The sequence below is a fragment of the Triturus cristatus genome, chromosome 3_2 (assembly GCF_964204655.1).
Source record: "Triturus cristatus chromosome 3_2, aTriCri1.1, whole genome shotgun sequence".
In the NCBI taxonomy this organism is placed as follows: domain Eukaryota; kingdom Metazoa; phylum Chordata; class Amphibia; order Caudata; family Salamandridae; genus Triturus; species Triturus cristatus.
In genome coordinates this window covers 871,902,243-871,924,806 of record NC_140584.1, presented here as the reverse complement: position 1 = coordinate 871,924,806, position 22,564 = coordinate 871,902,243, and the positions used below count along the sequence as shown (strand labels likewise).

Below are 22,564 nucleotides of genomic sequence, written 5' to 3'. Positions count from 1 at the left end.
AGCTGTGTGTCGTCGGCGTACGACACCAGCGTGAGATCCCATTCTTTGGCCACTGCCGCAAGAGGCTGCATATACAAATTAAAAAGGGATGGACTGAGGGCAGAGCCCTGCGGGACTCCTTGGCCGATAGCATGTGATTGGGAGATAAATGGGGGGGCTGACACGCGAAAGGATCTGCTCGTGAAGAACGATCGGAACCATTCAAGTGCCAGATCACTGATCCCAATGCTTTCCAGGCGGCTCAGTAGGATATTATGGGAGACCGTGTCAAAGGCTGCGCTGAGATCGAGCAATATCAGAGCAGCACTCTGACCGGTGTCCATAATCCTCCGGAGGTGTTCAGTGGTGGAAAGCAGGGCGGACTCCGTACTATGTCCAGGCCTAAACCCATGTTGGGAGGGGTCCAAGATGTTATTTTTGGCCATATGGTCAGTGAGTACGGTGTTCGCATGGGCTTCTGCTAATTTGGACACCCAAGGGAGCAGTGAGACGGGCCTGTAGTTCTCCGGCTTTGTGGGGTCTAGGTTGGGTTTTTTAATAATGGGAGTGACCCAGGCCTGTTTCCAACATATGGGTACTGTGGCCGATGAAAAGGAGAGATTAAGGAGCGTGGCCAAAGAGGGAAGAAAGAAGTCCAGAGCTCCTAGAAAATGGGCTGGTCTCATGGGATCTGAAGGGGCACCGGTTTTCACCTTTCTGCAGAATTTAGCTAGGTCTTCAAGAGTGATAGCTGGCAGATAGGTGAGCCTGGAACCTTTGAATGAGAAATTGGGGGAGCTAGTGCGGTCAGAAGGGATATGTGAGAAGGCGTTGTAAATCTTCCTCACCTTTTCTGTAAAGAAAGTGGCGAGGTCCTCGCACTGCTGAGTGGAGGAAATACACGAGGCAAGGTTGCCACTGTTTTGTAGTTTTTGGACCAGTTTAAAAATTGTTTTCGTGGGGTTGGGGCTGGAGTCAATTTCCTTGGCATAGAAGGATGCGCGAGCAGTGCGTATAGCTTTATGATATAACTTGAGTGTGGCCAAATAATAAACTTTGTCCTTGTCCCTATAGTCTTTCCTCCAGTAACGTTCCGCTCTTTTGCATTCCTTTCTAAGAATTTTCAAGTTCTCGTCATACCATGGGTTAGAGGGGGTGCTCCGTCCTCTAGTCCATTTGGCTGGTATGATAGTGTCGAGTCCTTTGGTGATCCAATCCTGAAAGGCGGCATATGACGTGTTAATGTCATTTGTGATTTCAAAGTTGGGTTCTCCTAAACTGGCAGGAAAATCCATATTCTGGAGTTTGTGCCAGGGCCGTTTAAGACAGGAGGCGGGCGACGCCCTGTTGGATTGGATAGCGGCCGATATCACAAATGTGACAAGGAAGTGGTCAGTCCATCCCATGGGTTTAGGAGGATCTGCTCTGGCTTCCGGAATATTAGTGAAAACCGGGTCAAGTAGGTGACCAGCAGAGTGAGTAGGGGATTGTATAAGAGGGGTCAGCTGCAAGGCTGTCAGGTCCGCTAGGAGATTACTGATGGTCGGATCCGAGATGGAGTCAAAATGGAGGTTTAAGTCCCCCAAGATCGTGAAATTAGCAGAGCTTGCAACCAGAGCATGGGCTATCTCTAGGAATTCCTCTGTGAATTTAGAGGTGGGCCCCGGGGGTCTATAGATAAAAAGGCCAGAGAGGGAAAAATGAGGGCTAGTGGTGATTTTAAAACAAGCGCACTCACAGCCCGTAATATCTTCCTTTACAAATGAACAAGTGTATGATGTTCTATAGATGGCGGCAATGCCGCCACCCCTAGAGTCTCTATTAATGGAGGTCATAGAGAATCCATCCGGTAGCGTAAGATTAGGGATGCTAGTTAGTTCATCCTTGAGCCAGGTTTCACTCAAGAACAGTATGTCTGGGTTCTCGTCTGTCAATAGCGTATATACCTCAGAATGGTGTTTTACCAGGGACCTGACATTAAGCTGAGAGATTGTGAGCGAGGAGTAGTTCCTTCTGGTGGCTCTGTGTCGGGGTAGTCTCGGTTCAGATATAATTAAGTTACAGGAATTACACTGAAGAGCAGTCTGTCCAATGCAGCCCTCTAGCTTGTCACAGCGTAGGCGTGGGTTAAGTGCAAGGAGATGATTTTTATCATAATAGTATGCCGCCCGAGTTTTTTGAGCAGGGGGGCTGGCGAGAGGCGATGACTTGGCGATGACGGGCGAAGACGGGCTTGCCTTAGGCGCGCCTTCGGCGCGCAAACGGCGCGCCCGCTGCGCCCGTCCGCTGCGCGTACGGTAAAGACACATACTTTTATGGGAGGGAGGAAAGGGGCGTGGCCTCCAAGGGGGCGTGGCCTATCAGCACGCCGGCAATGGCGCCGTGGTTGTTTGGGAGTCCGCTGACAGCGCAGGGGCAGCTGTGCGGTGTGCTTTTAGGACCGAGTCCTGTGAAGCCTGGGTGAGTCAGTGCTATAAAATCAGCAAATTATCCAAAAGTGACGCACAAATTATTTAAAAACAATTAGCGGCTATCTCCCGGCTTTTCGCCTCAGGAGGTTAGTAGGTTCTGGCAGGCGACGCTATTATTCAGCGTTATATACCTGCTCGGAAAGGGGGCGTGGCCTCCAAGGGGGCGTGGCCTATCAGCACGCCGGCAATGGCGCCGTGGTTGTTTGGGAGTCCGCTGACAGCGCAGGGGCAGCTGTGCGGTGTGCTTTTAGGACCGAGTCCTGTGAAGCCTGGGTGAGTCAGTGCTATAAAATCAGCAAATTATCCAAAAGTGACACACAAATTATTTAAAAGCAATTAGCGGCTATCTCCCGGCTTTTCGCCTCCGGAGGTTAGTAGGTTCTGGCAGGCGACGCTATTATTCAGCGTTATATACCTGCTCGGAAAGGGGGCGTGGCCTCCAAGGGGGCGTGGCCTATCAGCACGCCGGCAATGGCGCCGTGGTTGTTTGGGAGTCCGCTGACAGCGCAGGGGCAGCTGTGCGGTGTGCTTTTAGGACCGAGTCCTGTGAAGCCTGGGTGAGTCAGTGCTATAAAATCAGCAAATTATCCAAAAGTGACACACAAATTATTTAAAAACAATTAGCGGCTATCTCCCGGCTTTTCGCCTCAGGAGGTTAGTAGGTTCTGGCAGGCGACGCTATTATTCAGCGTTATATACCTGCTCGGAAAGGGGGCGTGGCCTCCAAGGGGGCGTGGCCTATCAGCACGCCGGCAATGGCGCCGTGGTTGTTTGGGAGTCCGCTGACAGCGCAGGGGCAGCTGTGCGGTGTGCTTTTAGGACCGAGTCCTGTGAAGCCTGGGTGAGTCAGTGCTATAAAATCAGCAAATTATCCAAAAGTGACACACAAATTATTTTAAAACAATTAGCGGCTATCTCCCGGCTTTTCGCCTCAGGAGGTTAGTAGGATTAGGGAACAAATCCTCACATACTTTGTAGAGCATGCACAATCCCCAGACTCCAGGGTGACAGAATGGGAGGCCTTTAAGGCGGTAATTAGGGGGCGTTGCATGGCGCTGTCAATAGGGGTACGACGTACATTACTGACGTGGAAAGGGCCGATCGAGTTTTGAGGGAGGTAGAACGCTGACGCCCGAACAATCCAGAACTCCGCGAGGAGTTGCTTGAGGCGAAGGAGGAGGTGGCCGTGCAGTATGAGAGACTACGGTGCTTTGAATTTCAAGCATACATGGACAGGACTCATGCGGAGCGAGACAGGGCGGGTGGATTGCTGGCATGGCTCGCTAATCCCACCCGCAGGGGGAATACGATAATAGAATTAGCGGACTCAGAGGGGCACCTTTTATACCTGCAGGACAACATAAATAATAGGTTCAGCAGCTATTATGAGTGACTTTATAAGACTTCAGGACCCCGAGGGGAAGGGGAAATAGAGGAATACCTGACAGACCACCCGTTACATACTCTAACTGAAGAGGACACAGAACACTTGGGAGCTGAAATCTCAGAGCGCGAAATTCGGGTAGCCATTAAGGAACTGGCATGGGGGAAAACACCGGGCTCATATGGGCTCCCCAAGCAATTTTACGCGGCATATGCGGGAGAACTGTCCCCCAAATTAGTGGAGATTTATTCAGAGGCAAGGGAGAGGGGCCACATACCGGGCGCCACTAGATTGGCGGTGGTAATCCCGCTGTTGAAGCCCGATAAGTCCCCATTGGAGTGCGCAGCGTATAGACCCTTGTCGATGCTGAATCTCGACTTTAAAATTTTAAGTAAGGTGCTGGCAACGCAGTTGCTCCCATACATGATGTCCCTGGTGCACCAGGACCAGGTAGGCTTCATTCCCCGCCGGAACACAACTCTGAATATACGTCGACTGCTGTCCATTATCGAACTTGGGACGACAGCGGACCGGGGGGTGGGAGGTGTTCACCATCGATATGGAAAAGGCATTCAATAGGGTTCCTGCGCTGGGTGCGGCTACTGTATACTGACCCGGTGGCGAGAGTCCGCATGAGGCGCACAATATCGAAGCAGTACCGGGTGGAGAGGGGCACGCGCCTGGGGTGTCCCCTCTCCCCACTACTATTTTCTCTAGCGGTGGAGCCCTTAGCCCAGAGGTTTTCAAACTTTTTTACTCTGAGCCCCCCATAAGCAAAATGTTTTGAGGTCGGGCCCCCCTCCAAAACTTTATGGCAAGGATTGGGGGGAGCGGGAGGGACATGGCTGCGTGCAGGGAGCGGGCCTTATGAGATAATTTCAGGAATACTTTTTCTAAAGCTTATGAACCGCACCAAATATGAGACTTATAAAACAGCAAATACATCAAACAAAAACAGATATCCCAAACAAACTGATACCCATAATTGGGGTGTTGTGAGCCCCTCACACTCTTTGACCCCAATGTAACTATACCTGCAGCACTAATTATAACGGCAGTCCTGAGTAGGAGGCTATCTCCTCTGCATCTTTTACCTCTTCCCCACCATGATGGATCACCTCGGTCCTAATGCTTGAAAGGACAAAAAGCTCTGAAGCCCCTTTTTAAAAAAAGTTAGACAGTCAATTGTGAGGCAGTGGCCCCTCAAATCCCTGGCCCCAGTCCTGCTGCATCTGCTCCTTAATGATAACCAGCAGTGGTCACTTACACACTGGACAGCAGTAGCAGCTTCACTAATGAATGTCCTCTGGCCATTTGTAAACATAAAAATGAGTCTGCACACAGTGCTCCCTATTCTGAGCCTTCTCTTTGACAATATCTGTGAATCTCGCTCCTTTCTTCTGTCTTCTGGACCATCACAGTGAGGCCCCAGGGATCAAGAGGATTAGGGCTCTTCATATGAATGCAACCCTGCTGGCCTTCTACCTGCCATCCCATGGACTCAGCTTTCACAATGCCCCTGAATGGTTAATACTGACTTTGAGGTGCCTCTGCCTGAAAGCGAAGGGTGTGGACGTAGTGCAGAAAGTTAAAAAAGAAACCCGCCTTCTTACCAGCCATTAATTGATGGAGTCACTTAAAGCCAGGGCCACTGGAATTATGAGTTTCTGCAGCAGCAGCGTTTTCCACATAATTATCAGTTTACTGCATTTGCTACATAATCTGCAGATTTCAACAAAAAACTTGATTCTAGCTCAAACGGAACAAACGTTACTTAAAGCGTGACAAAGTGTTCCGGAGCAGTGGTAGGCCCTTTGCAAAGATTGACTGGTAATCTTGTAGTTGCTTACTGCTGTATTTGGGTGTTAAACTGGTACTAATGAGGTGAAATATTTACCCTGACATTGTTACCGTGAGCTAACATGACAAAATAATGAAGTAATGCCAAACACAAAATGTGGCGCATTGTGCCGCATAATTTATCTTTTCTTTCTGCATAATTTAATCAAACCTGCCGCATAATGTTGTCCTCTTCTGCTGAATAATTCCAGTGGATCTGCTTAAAGCTTCATGGTGGAAAAGATCATTTTGTTTTGAGATGTAATGTTAAGGTGTTATCAGCTGAGATCTAGAATAGTGGAGACACCTACACAAATGTCTGCATTAGATGCAGTTTGATTACTGATTACTAAAAAGTATATTTTGTTAGAACTTGTTTTATCTCAATCACTGCATCATTTTGCAGCAGCCTAGCTTAGACTATGTAAATACTGTTTTAAAAATAATGACTTACATATTCACAGTACTTTCTGCCACAGGCTGAGACCTCATAGCACTATAAACAGGGCCATTGGAAATATGTGGCAGGAGACGGCCAAATTATGCAGCATGGTTGACTAAATTCTGCAGCAAGCAGAGGCAAATTATGCTGCATATTTTGTGATAGCATTACTGCACTATTTTGCTATTTTTACACTTGTTAACACTGTCCTGGCCTTTATTGCCCCTCATAAGTACCATATTAACACCCACATATAGCAATAAGCAACAGAAAGTTTACCAGTCAACCTTTAGAAGGGGCCTTCCACTGTGAGGTAACATGTGTTGCTGCATTTTTTGTAACTTTTGAACCGTTTGAGCTAGAAAAAAGTGTTTTTTAATCTGCAAATTATGCAGCAGACGATGGATTATGTGGCAAATGCGGGAAAACCATAACTATGCCCTGTGAGTGCAGGGTGAGTGTGAAAGTGAAGGGTGAGAATGAGGAGTGATTTGTCTGAATGCAGGGTGAATCCCCAGACACTTGAAGCAAATCAGCATGTTATTGACGGGGCGTAGGGTTATAGCATTAATCAGGGATCGAGGGTGAAGGAAATAAATATTGTGCTGATCCTGCAAAAATCTTCCACTTTTATGATTAGGATTGCCAGCTCATTATTTTGATGTTGCAGACTATACAAAAATAAACAGTCACCTAAAGCCCTATTTTCAGTACTTATCTGTGCATACTTCGAAAAGCAAATATAAAGCACTTTTAAATGTGTTCCAGGGCTGCCTGAATGATTCATGAGTGAAAATAAAAGGAACAGACAGAAATTCACATTACAAATGAATACATACTTTTTTTTAAGACCCTCTTTAGTGTCAAAACAAGGTCTTCGCAGGCTCTTTAACCCCTTCAGTGCCCGCCCCTTTCCCCGCCCAGTGCCGGCCGTTGCATTAGCGGGCGGGGTCTATGACGAGCTGGACTCGTCATGGGCACAGCGCCACCGCGGCCCATGACGAGTCCAGCTCGTCATGGGCACTGAAGGGGTTAAACATACATGGCTGGCATTTATTCTATTGGCAACCATTTTTTATATTCCTTTACATGAGTACAGCACTAAATTTAAAATACAAATGTAAGAAATAGGCAGAGTCGGGGCCCAGGGGGTACTGGAAAAAGAAAAAAAACTAAGCCTTGGTAACCAGTTTCCAAAGGTACGCAAATGGTCTTTAAAGACCTGTGAAAAACTCAGGCGTGCTGGAGTCTTAATAAGACTCCAGACACTGCCCGGCAAGCCCCCAGCAGCACACTTACTGACCTCTGGCCCACGGCACTGGAGTAAATGAAGACAGCCTGGAAATGCAGCAAATAAACATCGCTGCACTTCCAGGCGTCTTCATTTACATGTGCTTGCAGAGGCCTTTGCGCCCCCCCAACCCATCCACGACTCCCCCAGGGGGGGCGCGCCCCACAGTTTGAAGACCTGTGCCTTAGCCTGTGTAGCGCGATCTGAAGGGGCTTTCCGAGGGCTCCAGAGGGAAGGCAAAGGCACCAAATAGCATTATACGCGGATGACCTCCTACTATTCTTGAAAGACGCATGGGAAGAACTGCCAGAAGCAAAGGCTATGATGGAACGATTTGGGTCATTATCGGGCCTGCAAGTGAATTGGCAGAAGTTCAGATTATTCCCTTTAGTGAGGGACATGCAGCCACCTGTGAACTTAGGGGATCTGCGATGGGAGCTCCGATGCTTCTGCTGTCTGGGAGTGCACATCTTCCACACCATGGAGAATGTGAAGGAAGGTAACATAGGGAGAGCGCTGCGCTCGCTCATGGACACTATGGCATTCTAGGAAAGGCGTCCCCTCTCAGCAATGGGCGGCATCTCCCTACTTAAAATGGTAGCTCCCCCCGGCTGCTGTACTTCTTTGTCACGCTTCCAGTGTGGATATCAGCGGCATGGTTCCGGGAGCTGGACTCCTGCATGTCAGCGTTTATATGGGGACAGGACACAGACGAGTAGCCCTAAATACTCTTAAATGATCTAGGGCAGGGGAGGGGCTGGCAGTGCCCGATATGGAGAACTACTATCTAGCTGGACAGCTGCAGAGATTTACGCAGTCGGTGGCGGGGAGCAGGGAGCCAGACAGGGGGGTGCTGCCCTTTACTCCTGATAAAGCCAGTGTGTTCCGCACCCCACTTGGGACGGCCAGGCCTCAACAGGTCCGCAGTAATGAACATAGAGTGATACGTCGCTGCTGGGGCCGATGCTTGCAGAAACCAGAAAAAAACGTTTATATTCGCCAGAAATGGCAATGTTGCTGTTGGGGGCCCTTCCCCACGGAGGACAATGGCGGGGAATAGACGATTGGGTACAAGCAGGAGCCACGAAAGTGGGAGATCTCTTTCGGGATGGGGAGCTTCTCTCCTTCGAGGACTTCAGCGCTGACTAGGAAATACCATAGGGGCACTTCCTGCTCCACAGGGCAGTCACGGGGCCATGAGGCGACACTGGGGAACAGGTACGACTGAACCGCCACGGCACACTACCTGCGAATACATAAGTCTGGCTGGGGGAACTTTCAAAGCTGTTGCATGCCTCTACAGAGCTATAGGGCGAGACTCCATACAGCCGCTGGACCGTTTGAGACACAAATGGGGGGAAGACATTGACAGACTGCTAGAAGACAAGTACTGGGACAATATTTTAGAACGGACCGCCAAAGTATCTCGAAATGCCCGTTTTAGCCTGATTAGTTTCTATATACTTCACCAAGCATATCTAACCCCAGAGCGTATTAACCGCTATTTCGATGGCGCAGACGCTGGATGCCTGAGATGTAATACATTAGAGTGACTTTTATTCACATGACGTGGAGTTGCACCTCCTTAAGACAGTACTGGCAGGATATCACACAGGAGACAGCTAGAATAACAGAGAGGGTGGTCCCCTGCACACCAGCCCACGTATTGCTCAACCTCTTCCTCCATACGGCCAAAACCAGGACCACAGACAGGTTCCAAGACCTTGCCTTTATACTCGCAAAACGTGAAATGACTAGTAGCTGGAAAAAAACGGAGGGCCCCAATGTGCACAGATGGAAGCAAGAGCTGGTGAAATGGGCTGGGTGCGAGGGCAGGGTCCTGCTTAGAAATGCGAGATGGGGGGGGGGTAAGCTGGAACGAGCTCGGGCGTGGGAAGGGTTGATGGAAGACCTAAAGAGAGATGACAGAGCGTCTGAAGCTTCCACCCCAGAGAGACTACCACAAATAGAGAACCCCTAGGAGCCAGGTTAGGACAGAACAGCACTACAGACCCCGAGCAAAAGGGGCATATAATAAAACTACACAGGAGAGGACAGGGATACGGCAAGGAGGCTCCGGCGAAGCACCATCACACACATCTCAAGTACAGGGGAGGTGCCTCTCTGGGCTCAATGGATGTAGAAGGGAGACAGCAGTGCGGGCGGGAGGGGCAGGGGGGAAGGGATCAGTTATATGTTGGGGAAGGGGAGGGGGTGAGGGGAGCCTTCATGAATGTTTGTAGGAGCTTTACCAGACCGAGAATGCGATTGATAAAATTAAAACTCATGACAATGGTTCATGCAAGATATGCAATGGGATGCATCAGAATGATCTTATTTTGTATTTACTTGTGCTGTGGTCAGCGGCTCTACTGCACAACATGTAAAAGACAATTAAGTTTGTTTTAAAAAAAATAGTATGCAGTATGGACCTAACGTTGTTAAGTCAAAAGAACAGGTCATCTGCGTAAAGGAGGACTAAGTCTGTAAGGTCTCCCAGGGTGATACCCCAGTGTTGGCCATGGGTACACAAAAGATGTACCAAAGGTTCTATTACCTAAGGAAACAAGAGGGGCGAAAACTGACATCCCTTGCGGAGTGCCCCTTTGTATCTCTATGGGATCTGAGATATGACATCCAATTTTAACCCTGGACATGCAATAAGTGTACAGTAATTTAACTAGTCGGAGGACGTGGGGTCCCAGTCAGCACTGAATAATTACCTAAGAAGGGCCATTCGAGAGAATGAAAAGCCGTGTTTAGATCCAAAACCAGGCAACCCGAATGTGAATACTGCTGTGGGGTGCAAGTACCCGAAGAAACGGCGTGGATTCAAAGAGGTGTTTCTGACAGGTCCAACACCATTTTGGTCTCAGTGCACCAACTGCGAAACCAATGGAACCCGGCAATCTGCCAGAATCTTCTTCAGGATTTTGTAATCTGTGTTTAACAGTGCAAGGGGTCTGTAGAACTCCAGTTCAAGTGTATCTCTTCCCGGCTCAGGCAGTGACATAAGTAACGCGTCACTCAGTGTAGGCGGCAGGGCACCCTCAGTGAGAGCAGTGTCATACAACGTTTTTAGACGGGGCGCCAGCAAGGGTGCATACACTATATAAGATTCTGATGGTAACCCATCAGGGCCTGGAGTTTTTTTGGTGGCAAGCGCACAAATCACTTCCTGCACAAGTTGGTGATATCTCCATTTCGTTCCACCCTATCCTCAGGTGAAATCCGTGGCAGGACAGCTTGTGTCAAGAAGTTATTTATGACTCCAACTGGCACTACAGCTGCAGATGTATATAACAGTGTACAACGACGTGTAAACGCAGTGTTTATTTCACTTTGTGTGTGCGTATCGCTGCCCTTGATTGGGACAAATAGACAAGATAGTATGCCTAACCTCTTCTTGTCGTATCAGTCATGCCAACAACGATCCTAGACAGTCCTCATCAGCATGTGTTCTCCTAGTGTGTTCAGCATAGTTAAGATTGCGGAGCTGTTTCAGCAGCACAAGATGTAAACACCTTGACTTGTGTAATTGCTCCTGGTGGCGTTGGAGAACTGTGCTAATTCCTCAAGTCCAGCAGGCAACCCTCCAATTGAGAAATATTGTTAGTGATATGACGGCACATATTGAGTGCATTACCCATACAGGGCGCTCAGATAGACACTTTAAATGAGTCTCATTCTATCAACGAAAAAAAGGCAGAATCAGTGTTAATAAAAACATATTCAGTGATATTATCATTGATGGAAGCACAAAACGGCTGGTCTTCCAATGTAGATGCCTGCAGCCTCCAGGTGGGTATGGGCGGTGGGACGTATTCCCAGAATAACTGTAAGCGGAGTGGGTATGGTCAGTGTGCGGCCAAGATATCTATTGATGCGGACATGTAGTCCATGTGCATGCGAGTAATGGGAATATACTTTGGAATGAAGGTTTGGGTGGCGCCATACATCCAGTAACTCCCAATGTATAACCATGCAGTTCGGTATGTGCATTAGAGGTAGCCACAGTGCGAGGTAAGGGCGGATAGGAGCGGTCCAGTCACACATCCAGTACACTGTTAAAATCTCCACCTAGTACCCATGGTAAGACACTCCATCGGGCCAAACTCATTGTTAGGGCATTAAGGTATGAGGCTTGTTCCACATTGGGTGCGTAGATCGCTCCATGAAGCAATCTCCTACGATCCAAACAGCCCTCGACCAATAAATAATGCCCTTCTGAGTTTATGATTGTATGTATGGCAACAAAAGGGACCCCTGCCCAAATCCATATTAATACCCCTCGAGCATAGGTGGAATAGTTGGTGAAGAACACCTGGCCCCATCAACTACGAAATTGCCATGTTTGCGTGCTTCAGTCAAGATAACATCACTATCTCTATAGTGCATGAGGTGTGCTACCAACGGGCAGGGCCAAGTACCAGGAGGGAGCCGCTGTGTCTGTTCTCTGTGGGCACGCTCCACTGAGAAGAATGGTGACAATAGTTCAGAGGAGATGAAGCTGTGTATACAGATGTCTATATATGCCTCAGCATCATTGCCTTCAGCTCCCTCAGGAAGGCACACCACTCTGATATTGTTCCACCTAGATCTACCCTGTGCATCCTCTGCTCAATCTTCCAGTATACGGACTTTCTCCTGCAATACAGTGAGATGGGATTTCAAGTCTTTGGTTTACGGTTGGACGGTTGCCGCTGCTTGTTCTGTTGAACTCACCCTATCTTTTAGTTTTTGATGATCATCCCTCAGCAGTGTAAGATCTGTGGCGATAGCATCAATTTTCAATTCTAGGGATACGCAAGATCTTTCTATGGCAGCAAGCACCACGTCTAGTTTGTCACTAACCGATTCTGAATCAGAAAAGTGACCTTTAAGTTACGCAGCTTGAGTGTGCTGCGGTGGCACCAGTTCATTGGCGCACCATTGTAAAGGTCTTGGTGATAGTGTATAGCAAAGCTAGTGGTATGCTGTAAGGACAGGCCAGCTTGTGAGAGTCAGAACAGACTACAACACCTCGCAGCACGAGCAGCCCAATATGGAAGTGAACCAACAAAGCACAAGGATGGGTCCAAAGGAAGACAACTATTACTTGAGTGATGTCGCAGAACCTGAAGAACACAACAGGAAAGTGCAGCTCTACAGAGCGCCAAGCGGGATCAGTCTCATGGTTTATAACTGCAATACGGGAGGTCAATAGAGAGTGGAAACCATATGTGCGGGTCACTGCCTTACAGTACATGGCTTCTAGTAGTGCGCACTGGCACAATGGTGCTCATAAAGTTCTCGAGGAACCTGGACACATAAATATAGCGCTGCAGAGTGTGGCATGGAAGAGCACTTGTCAATGATTTGGCCTCCAGAAGAATTTCAAACATATGGGCAGGTAGTTGGTAGTATGTAGGCTGCAGGCATAGTCAGCGTGCAGTACAATTGTCCCTGAAGAATGGCTCCCCACCATCAACACAGCAAGCTCTAATGGCAAGACCCTCCTGTCCAGATCGTAGGCCCCACATAGCTCCAATTGTAGTATGTGCCAATGTCAGTGAGGTGAACCTGGAGGGGGGGAGGTTATAAACGTGGTCATGCACTTCGGCGGGATCCCCAAACAAAGGACAGCCGCCTGCACTAATTCGATACACAAAAAACACACAGTCCCGCTACAGTAGGTCGAGGTCTCCTACTGAGAGCAGGTCCAGCAATGCTAGGCCACAGTGAGCAGGCAGTCCGGGCCACTGCTCCTGATGTGTGACAGTAAACAGAAGCAGTAGGATGGGCCTGTAGAGCAGACGCGCGTATGTGCTAGGCCAGGGGGGAAAATTAATGAAGGTGTTGTTCAGGGGGACTACATGGATCTGGGTGGGCCACTGGCAGCAGTGTCCCCTCGAAAGCGGGAAGGTTGTTTCTACCAGCCTGCCATCCCCAACCAATGGCTGTCTCCGATCAGAGCTGCTGGATCAAAATGGGACTAAGTCAGGTGCAGCACGTGTGCCTTGCAGTTCAGCACCCCAGCGATACAGCGTTTAGAAGAAGCCCCCTTTATTAAGGTATCCCCTGGGGCCCAACGCTGTACTGGGACAAGTTGGGTAGGTCCTCCAACTCACCACTCTCATCCGATGAAAGTAGTGGCAGGGCCTGTTGGCTCTATTCAGAGCAGGTCGGTGTGAGTGACTGGTACCTAGAACAGAGCATTAGTGAAAATATGTCTTCCGAAGTCCAGCGGCTCCTAAATTCAGTTGAGGTGGCTCCCCCGCATTGCCCCCAGCAGTGGTGAGCAGTTAGAAATATTTTCCAAAGGGAACAGGATCAATGTATTTGTCCAAATTGCCACATATAAAAATTATTAGACGTGATAAAGATCAATCTCGAACTAATAAATTACTCTTGAACACAAACCATACCATATTAGGAAAATATGTGCAAAAATGTTTATATAAACGTATGAATATTACAGTAAGGCACATCATAAACATGGATAAGCAAATATCAAATGTGTGAATCGAATCCTGCATACTTAAATTGGATGAATGGTGCGATGGAGCTAAAAGGCTGAATCATTTCTTGGTCCCTAATCCATAATTTCCTTTTTGGCTCAACCAATTTACATTTATTGTTCCCTAGAAATGCTCTTTTTTTATAAGAGGCGAAGAACAAGACCTATGTTAAAATCGGGGCTAATTGCAGATCCAGTGGACAGAGAATTAGCCTGGATAACAAAGTGCAGAGACAGTGGACACCAATCCATTTCCAACCAGACACAGGTTAATTAATTTGAGCAACATATTGACTGAAGCACAATTTCGGGTTCTAAATAAGAGTTTAACCTACCCAGAAACATGACCCCTTTAACCTCAGAATTGACCACCATATTTTTTGTTTCAGAAAAACAGGATTAAGGTTTAACCTTAATACAATGACAATGATCGACCTGAAGAAGAAACCAACAGAAGGAGAAAATCCTATGTTCATCCCTCCTCTCCAGTCCATTCCACAGGAAGTAGAGATTTTCAAAAAGGTTGTTTTGCAAGATATAGAGGAAAAAGAAGGCTCCTAAAATACGTTTTTGAACTACTTGTCAAAATTAGAGAGACAGCCTCTACTTTCTTTATCCAACAATAAGTCTATCATAATTAAACAGGCTGGCAAATAGGGAACTATAGTTGTACAATCAAAAAAGTCCTGTAGACGAGAATGTCTATTTTTACTTTCAGCCTAGAGAAGTTATGAAAAACTAACAAATGAGCTCACTAAGAAGGTTTGAGTGTTTAATGTTAATTTCTGAATGCAAGTTATCAGGATGATACTCAAACATGAGGCAGAGTTTCTCAACGTCAAATCTCCTTAAATATCTCACTTTTGATGCCATCAACTGAGATTTTACTGGGCCTGGATGTCAAGGCTGTGTACACCGTTGATTTGCACGGCCTTAAACTCACGGTTATTGAAGAGCTACTCAAGTCTAGTGAGTGGAATTAATTGAAATTACTAAATTTGTCATGGAATGTGCCACAATCACACTAACAGATTATTTTCATGTTTGAAGACAAGGTACCCCATCAAATCATTACAGTACTTGCATGCCAGATCAAGCAAACCTATATGTGCAATGGTTTTAGACTCACAAGTTGTTCTCACAGACTAACCTCACCGAGCCAAAATCAGTCTATGGGCAGTATTTTGACAAAATGTCCATAGTTCGGACACAAATTGACAAGCTGAACACCTTCACTGAATTAATATATATCCAAGATAAATACGTACGCTTTCCATTTGCCTGAGCAGCCATTCTTAGATCTGCTAATCACAATGCGACAATAAAAGTAGAGACATAGTAGAGCTACACAATTCAACACCAAAGGCCCGATTTAAATGTAGGCGGTATGTTTACTCTGTCGCCACGGCAAAAGAGAATATGTGCCGCCAACATGAACGTCCGTCTGCCTGATCTAAATGTAGGCGAACCTTTGATTTGGCTATGGTGGTGACAGAGTAAGGCCCGTTGGAGAAATGGGTACATGCCCGCCCAATCAGGATGGGCTGACACGTAGTAATATTTTTGCTGTCCATCACTGCCAGGCAATCTCTGGAGGTGAGGGACAGTAAAAACGAAATGATGCTCCCCCGCTATGGGAGTTGACTTTCATGGTGAGGGGAGGATTACTTTTATTTTTTCTAAAATAAAATCCAGTTTCTGCACTTTCTTTTTGAAAATAAAAAACTGTTTGGTGCAGAGTTACGTCATGCTGATGCATCCCTGCACCAAACAGCAAGATGCACTGACAGGAACCCCTGTGACTGCTGTTCCTGGCACTGCATTATAAATGACTGCCTTCTTGGTGGTCATTTATAAATTTGCTGGCTTTACCTCCGGTCTGGGGATGGAGCAACTTACTATCCCTAACTTTTGACAGTAATCCCCACAGGACCCTGATGTAAAATTTATATTGTGGCCAGTATTTAAGAATAAGATGCAATTGGTTAACAAGCATTTGCAATGCAATAGGTCTCGCATTTACGAGAGTTTGACCTATTGGCAATGCAACAGCTTAAACTCTCGCAAATGCTAGACTTATTGCATTGCAAATATTTGTTTAGTAGCGCCCATGCGGCTCTTTCACATTCATAGCAGCCGCGCCCCTGCCTTTAGACAAACCGCGTCTAAAGAAAGGTGCGCCACTATTAAAGAAAGTCAAGTTGACAGACAGATGCTTTTGTTGACAAAACACGATCACTAACCATTCAACATGGCAACTTATTGATCTCATGTGATGAACCACCATGCTCAACATTCACTTTACTCAATTGGAACAACACAGTCTTAGGGACGGACCAGATCACAATATAAGACTCGGTCTTGGGGTATGAGCAACACCTTACTATAAATAGCAAACAGAGATCAATAAAATTAGTTATTTGCCGCACTGAGAGGCTGCAGTTAGTCACATAATGTGCTACACACAAAAAAGTTACTAGCTACCAAGTAGGTTAAACGTGCACAGCCTTTGACTGCTTTTTCTCACATCTAAACGATTTTGGCCACTGAACATGGGTGAGCAACACAATCCTAAAGAGAACATTATTGGGTTAAACCTTAGGAGGAGATGAGAGTAAAGAAAGAGGAGACAGCATAGAGAGAACTAGCTTGTGTACTGTTGACAGGTGCTACTGGGAACAGTAGCAAGCAACAACATGGCATATATTGGCTCTCCTGATGCATGTTAGGAGTTCTGCCCAATGTGTTTTTCTCCATGTTAGAATGTGGTTTACCATAGCTGAAAACACTGTTCTACGTACAGTAATAACAGACTATATAGCAAAACCTCTTTCTGGTAGATTTAAGTAAGGTGTTTGTCCAATTAGTAATGCATGTTCTGTGGTGTTGTGATCTTGACTTTTTAGCAACAGGCACTTTGTCTCTCACGTGCTAATAGGCATCTGTTTATCAAAGACCGATACAGAGGTTCAGTGGAGAATTTAATGACATGGTGAGCAGAGATGTAAGGCAGAAAGTCCTTAGGAAAAGAAATTTATAAATAACTCCACCTTCTCAAGGCTCCATAGTCCCATATCCAATTAAAAGTCAGCAGGAAAGCAAGAAAGTTTAATCTTAGGTGCATATTTCTGCATGCACAATATACTTAATTCACAGGGAGATGACCAGCTTTTCTGTCTTTGACGGCCTAGCACAGCAGAGTACAGTGGTCTCCGAGTGTGGCCCAAAGGTTGTGCAGGCAGAACTGTTCTTTAGCCTCCCTCAACCCTGCAGTCACTCTGCCAGACCTGAAAAGCTGATAAAGAAGAGAGAAGGCTTCCATACTTGGGGCTCCTTCACGTCATTACCTTTGAGTGGGTTGCATCACACCAGCTCCGTAGCAGACGCACACATTCCAATGCACTGGTAGTAGGTGGAGGTGGGTGTCTGGGAGCTAAGGATGAAGTTAGTAGGGTGTGTACGCCGAGATACAAACCACGACTACAGTTTTACCAATGCTCGGGATGAGCAGTATGTGGGCAGTGACGAGGATTCAGCGCATAGGTGAACACATACGAGACAAATCTATCAAGGCTTGAACAATGCCATCTGAAACTCGATGATTTGCGGTTCTAAGTTCTAAACTAGCCTGGATAGTTCAGCTTTCTGCAGTACATTTTAAAACAAGCACAAGCGCAACCGTGCCTCGCGCGGCGGTAGGGGAGAGAGGAGGGGGCCTGCTCGATTCACTTGCGGGAGCGAGCAGCTGGCGCCGCGATAATTGATAACATATGGCGCCAGCCGCTCGCTCCCGCAAGTGAATCTCCATATGTGCACGCGTTGCCATTGAAGGCAATGGAACGCGTGCACGTTTTTGGACGCAAAGCTGTGCCGATGACTAAAGGTCTCTCCTATGCAGCGCATGCGCGCTGCGTAGGCGAAACCTAAATACCCGGAGATTTAAGAAATAAAAGCAGACACTAACTGACAAACTGCTGGCAATACACTACCCAATGAAATATTGTTGACAAGCCAAAAAAGGGCATATAGTAACAAAGAAGACCTTGAGACCTCTGAAAAAGAACCCCATGGCATACTGAACACAGGACAGCATTAATATGAAAAACCTTGTTTACTTTTAAAAGCGATCAAAGTATTAAAGACTAGGTGACAAAGATTAGATGGTGAAAGAAGATAACATACAACCAACTTTAAGGGCCTTAGCTCCTATAGAAGCCCACCACTGATGCTATAATTGTAATGTGTGCAGATTTACGGTACCCACAAAAACATTAGGCTTAGGTGAAAACGCCTAGTGGGAACTCAGAAACCATACAAATTGTGACAGTGATGATGTAATTTACCTCCTTACATGCCACAGAAAACGTCACTATGTAGGAATGGCCACGAGAAAGGTGAAAGTCTGTATTAGGGAACTTAGATTTACAATCAGCTGTAAAAAATTACAATTAGCCTGACTGCATATTTTCTCAGCTAAGATGATATTAGCTGGACCATTATTGAAAAACTGGATACTAATGAAGCACCCCATATTACTAGTGAAAGAGAAACTTTGGATTTTCATAATGAGCACTCACATTTGGGGCCCCAATAATGATATTTCGATATTGTGAACCCTTCCCACCACATAAACACTGCATGGGGTAGAATTAATGTAGCACTCAATATTTCTGTTTCATCTATATATACAATAATACATGATTTTAAGAAAACATATTAACCCTCGTCAGATCTAGCACACCAACAAATCCTGGGTTATTGAAAGTACTATATTCTCAATTAGATTAATAAGAAATGACAGTGTTCTTTCTTGACTACACTATTTTCATTATTACTTCCTTTACAGTTTACTATTTATGGTCCCGATTTTAATTAGCAAAATGAAAGAAAATAGACTAGTGGTCGTATGCAGCCCATGTCACTGCATGACTTTGACAAACGGCGCTGCGTCATTCACACAATGTTAACAGCATCACCCGCCTACTCAAGCACACAGCTGCTTGCGTACTTAAATCACTCTGCTCTTATATACTGCCATATAGAGAAATAACAGAGTGGCAGATATACATGTTTATGCACTACCAACTAAACAGCAAATTAGGAGCTTAATTTGCTGAACAACAGGTACGAGTTTGTAATATCACTCAACATGGGCCAGAACACTGACAACTTTGGCTCCTACTTCCATAGTGTAACACTGCATTGTTAGTAAAGGCTCTCAAGCATTTTCACCATAAAGGCCAATTGAGTCGTCCAATATTAGCGAACTAGCATGATCTTATCTATATCTAGCACTTTGAACAGCACGTTAACTCTCCTACATTGATATTAGAACATATATTTAATCATGCACATATCGCACTTCATGTTGTATGCTGGCTCCCTGTGGCTGTTTTGAGTGTCCAGTGTAATGTTACGCCTCTGCATGAGGTCCGGTGTTGGACTCTTTTAACATCTGGGAATATACCAATAAATGAAAAGATTAAAACTATACCATGCAAAGCATCCTCATTTTGGGTTCAAGTGATTTTGAATCATAAACATGGGGTTAGAATATCCCATGTATTTTCTCTTTCATATACAGGTTAACCCCTGCATCCTGGGAGAGCACTGGCTCTCTATTATACCAAACTGATAAGTATCACAGGTTATAGCTTTTGACTTATTTTTGCTTTTATACACCTCTTGCCCATTCTTACACTTAGTGAGAGGATTAGATATACCATCGTCATTATTGGAAGTGTAAGAAATAAGTGACGTCTAACCTGAAGAATACCACAGACATTTAAAGTTTTCTTCGATGACAAAAACATGTTTGCAGTGATTATATTAAGGCTGGACTGCAGTCCTCTTTTTTGAAACTTTGACAGAAGGGGACAAAATTAAATAATTTCTGTCCACCTGGAGATAATTTTAATCATTTTGGTCCCACAAATCTCAGTAAATCATGAGGCACTGAGATAGTGCAGTACAAAAGGATCCTTTAACAGTGTGCAAAAATTAACACTTCCAAATACTGGTTGTACTCTGGACTACAAAAACAGAGACTCCCAAGCGCTCTTTGCTTCTTAGGAACCCACATTAGTCATTGCATTTAACATGAAGGAGCAAGCTTGATGATGAAACATGCCACGACAGTGGGCGAGGGTTTGACATATTGTTTAAAAAATGACAGCTTGTGGGCTATAGACTTATTGAAGGCTCATTAGGAGACATGTCAAATACTAATGTCAGCGTCTTGTTTGTATTTTCATTTTATAGCTTACATTACTGATGTTCTTCAATTCTCTAAGCACAGAGTATTGCAGTGAAGCCCTGAAAGGCGGCATTAGCAGATATCTACGAGGGGGATCCAAGAGGGACTTGTCAGTTTGGCACAAATAAGTCGTGCAGTGGGGGCAAAAATAATGCTGATCGAAAAGTGAAGCAGGAAATGGAATCCCTGGTAGGTGAGCCAGGGGAGCCTTGTTAGAGGAAGGATAGTACAGCCCTACCGCAGGGAGATATAGTAGTCATACCATGTAGGTGTAGGATATTCCTGTAAGGGGCTATATGGAAGGAATGCGAGGGGCAAAGGAGATTCCTTCCATCTAGATGCTATTGAGCTCAGATAGAAGATACTGGGGAGACTTTAAAACTGGGTAAGGGGGAGCTCGGTCAGGGACGTTGAGGGTCTTGCCAGCGGCATAGTGGAGCCATGCCAGCCAAATTGTAATAAGGATTCACATTATTCACATCACCTGATTAACCCCAAAGCAGGAATGGGAAAGTATAACACCAAATGTCATCAAAGAGAGAACAACAGAGTTATGTCAAACTTTGGAATGTGGAACTACTGCAAATTCATATGCCTCATAATTGAGAAAATCCCCCTTGATGCATATCAGATTGCGGATTTACATAACCTGCTTCACCTTGTGATTGGAGTCTACAGTACAATCTTGAATTACTAGCTCTGTAAACATAATGCCCCACTCTTCACCTCAAAATGGGATTAGAAAGTATACCATGGCATCTCACCTCAGTGGATAGGAGTTTTTCCCAGTTTGGTTTTACGTAGAAGAGCACCCCCCGCCAGGCTCCGGGAAGTGTGGCGCCACGGAGAAGCAAAATGAAGAGGATGATGTAAGGGAATGTGGCTGTCACCCACACCACCTGTTGAGAAAAATATGCAGATATTGGAAGAGGCAAACATAGCCCTAGGATTCCTCATCTCTTTCCAGCTCTTGGATCTCAGATTCCCACTCAACTCAATGGATTCCATTTGCCCACTAGGCTCGCGATTCCAAAATCTCTGTTCAGCTTTTGAATCTCACAGTTTCTGGATCCTACATCCTCATTCAGCTGTGGTGTCCCTCATTCACATTTAGCAATTAGATTCCACATTCAAATTCAGCTGTGGAACCCACAACCCCGTTCTGCAATGGTATAACACAGGAGGGCAATTCAGTTGTTAGATCCCGGAGTCCCCATTAAGGTACTAGATCCAAATCCACAATTAGCTCCAGGATCCTACATGGCCAACAATCCATCTTCAGCTTTACTGTTCCACATATCCATTCACCTTCCTGGTGGAAGAACCTGATGTTGCTTTTGGAATTTCAGATCATTACATTTTGGAATCCTGCGTTTCCGTTCTTGTCTGGTATGCCATATTTTGATTTACTTCATAGACCACACTTACCACATTCAGTGTGAGCACCATGTGCTATAATTTAGCTCAAGGATCTTACAAAGTAAGCTCCAGAATTCCACATACTCAAGTAGATTCAAATGCCATGTTTCTATTTTACCTGGGCATCCCATATCCACATGTAGCTCCATGGCCCCCCTATCTTCTGGAGATCAGAGATCCCACATACCTATGCTGCTCTTGGAACCCACATAATTATGCAGCTCTGAGAAATCAGCATTATCAGACTCTGAAAATCCAATTTACCATAAACATTAGGGTTTTGATAGTGGAAGACCATTTCAGAAGTATCTAAGTCCAATAGCAACACTCTAAACGTGTATTTAGGGGATTTGTAAAATTAAACTGTAGAACTACTCTACACAGCCACCCAATACCAGTAAAAAAAGTCTTCCACATTACTTAGGTCACAATTCTCAACCGTTCTATTTGTTAAGAAGTTGAAGTAAGAGTTTTTTTTAATAGGGTGTTCTTAATGATGTTAATGGAGGTGAAGTATTATTAGGACAGTGATGGAGGTTTGCTGGGGTGGTGGTACCATTGACGTCCACTTGGAGGCTGCTAAGGTGAAGAGGGTGGAACCCTCCTAATGAGAAGTGGGTTAAGCTTCCAGAAGAACCTGTCTAGAAGTTATAAACACCAATGACACTAATCTCACATAAAACCAGCCACAATTATTCACCTATCTCTGATAAAAACTTTGTGAGCCACCTTTCCTCTCCACTGTCTTCTAAGGGCTTTTAGATGCTTACTACCGTTTCAGTGATTCAGTGTATTGTGCATATTATTGACATGTTTACTTACCTTCCCAGATGTTTTGACTCCTTTCCAGATGCTGAAGTACACAATTATAAAGATGAAGAGCAAACAGAGGGTGAGTTGCCAGCTGATGCCTCCCAGGTCATGCAGACCTGTGGACCTGTGGACCTGTAGCACCTGGCGTCTGGAAAGGGAATGCATGAAAAG

The 22,564-nt window shown here is 45.8% G+C and overlaps 1 protein-coding gene across 1 annotated transcript in view; it reads right to left on the bottom strand.

Moving 5' to 3' along the window:
* Positions 1-22,564, bottom strand: part of SLC6A4 (solute carrier family 6 member 4) — a 534,306-nt gene that overhangs the window by 157,195 nt on the left and 354,547 nt on the right. The window contains exons 5-6 of the mRNA XM_085649232.1: positions 22,403-22,541; positions 20,926-21,060 (exon numbers count right to left, since the gene is read on the bottom strand). Coding sequence (XP_085505358.1) covers positions 20,926-21,060; positions 22,403-22,541 — 274 coding nt within the window. The remainder of the gene's footprint in view (positions 1-20,925; positions 21,061-22,402; positions 22,542-22,564) is intronic.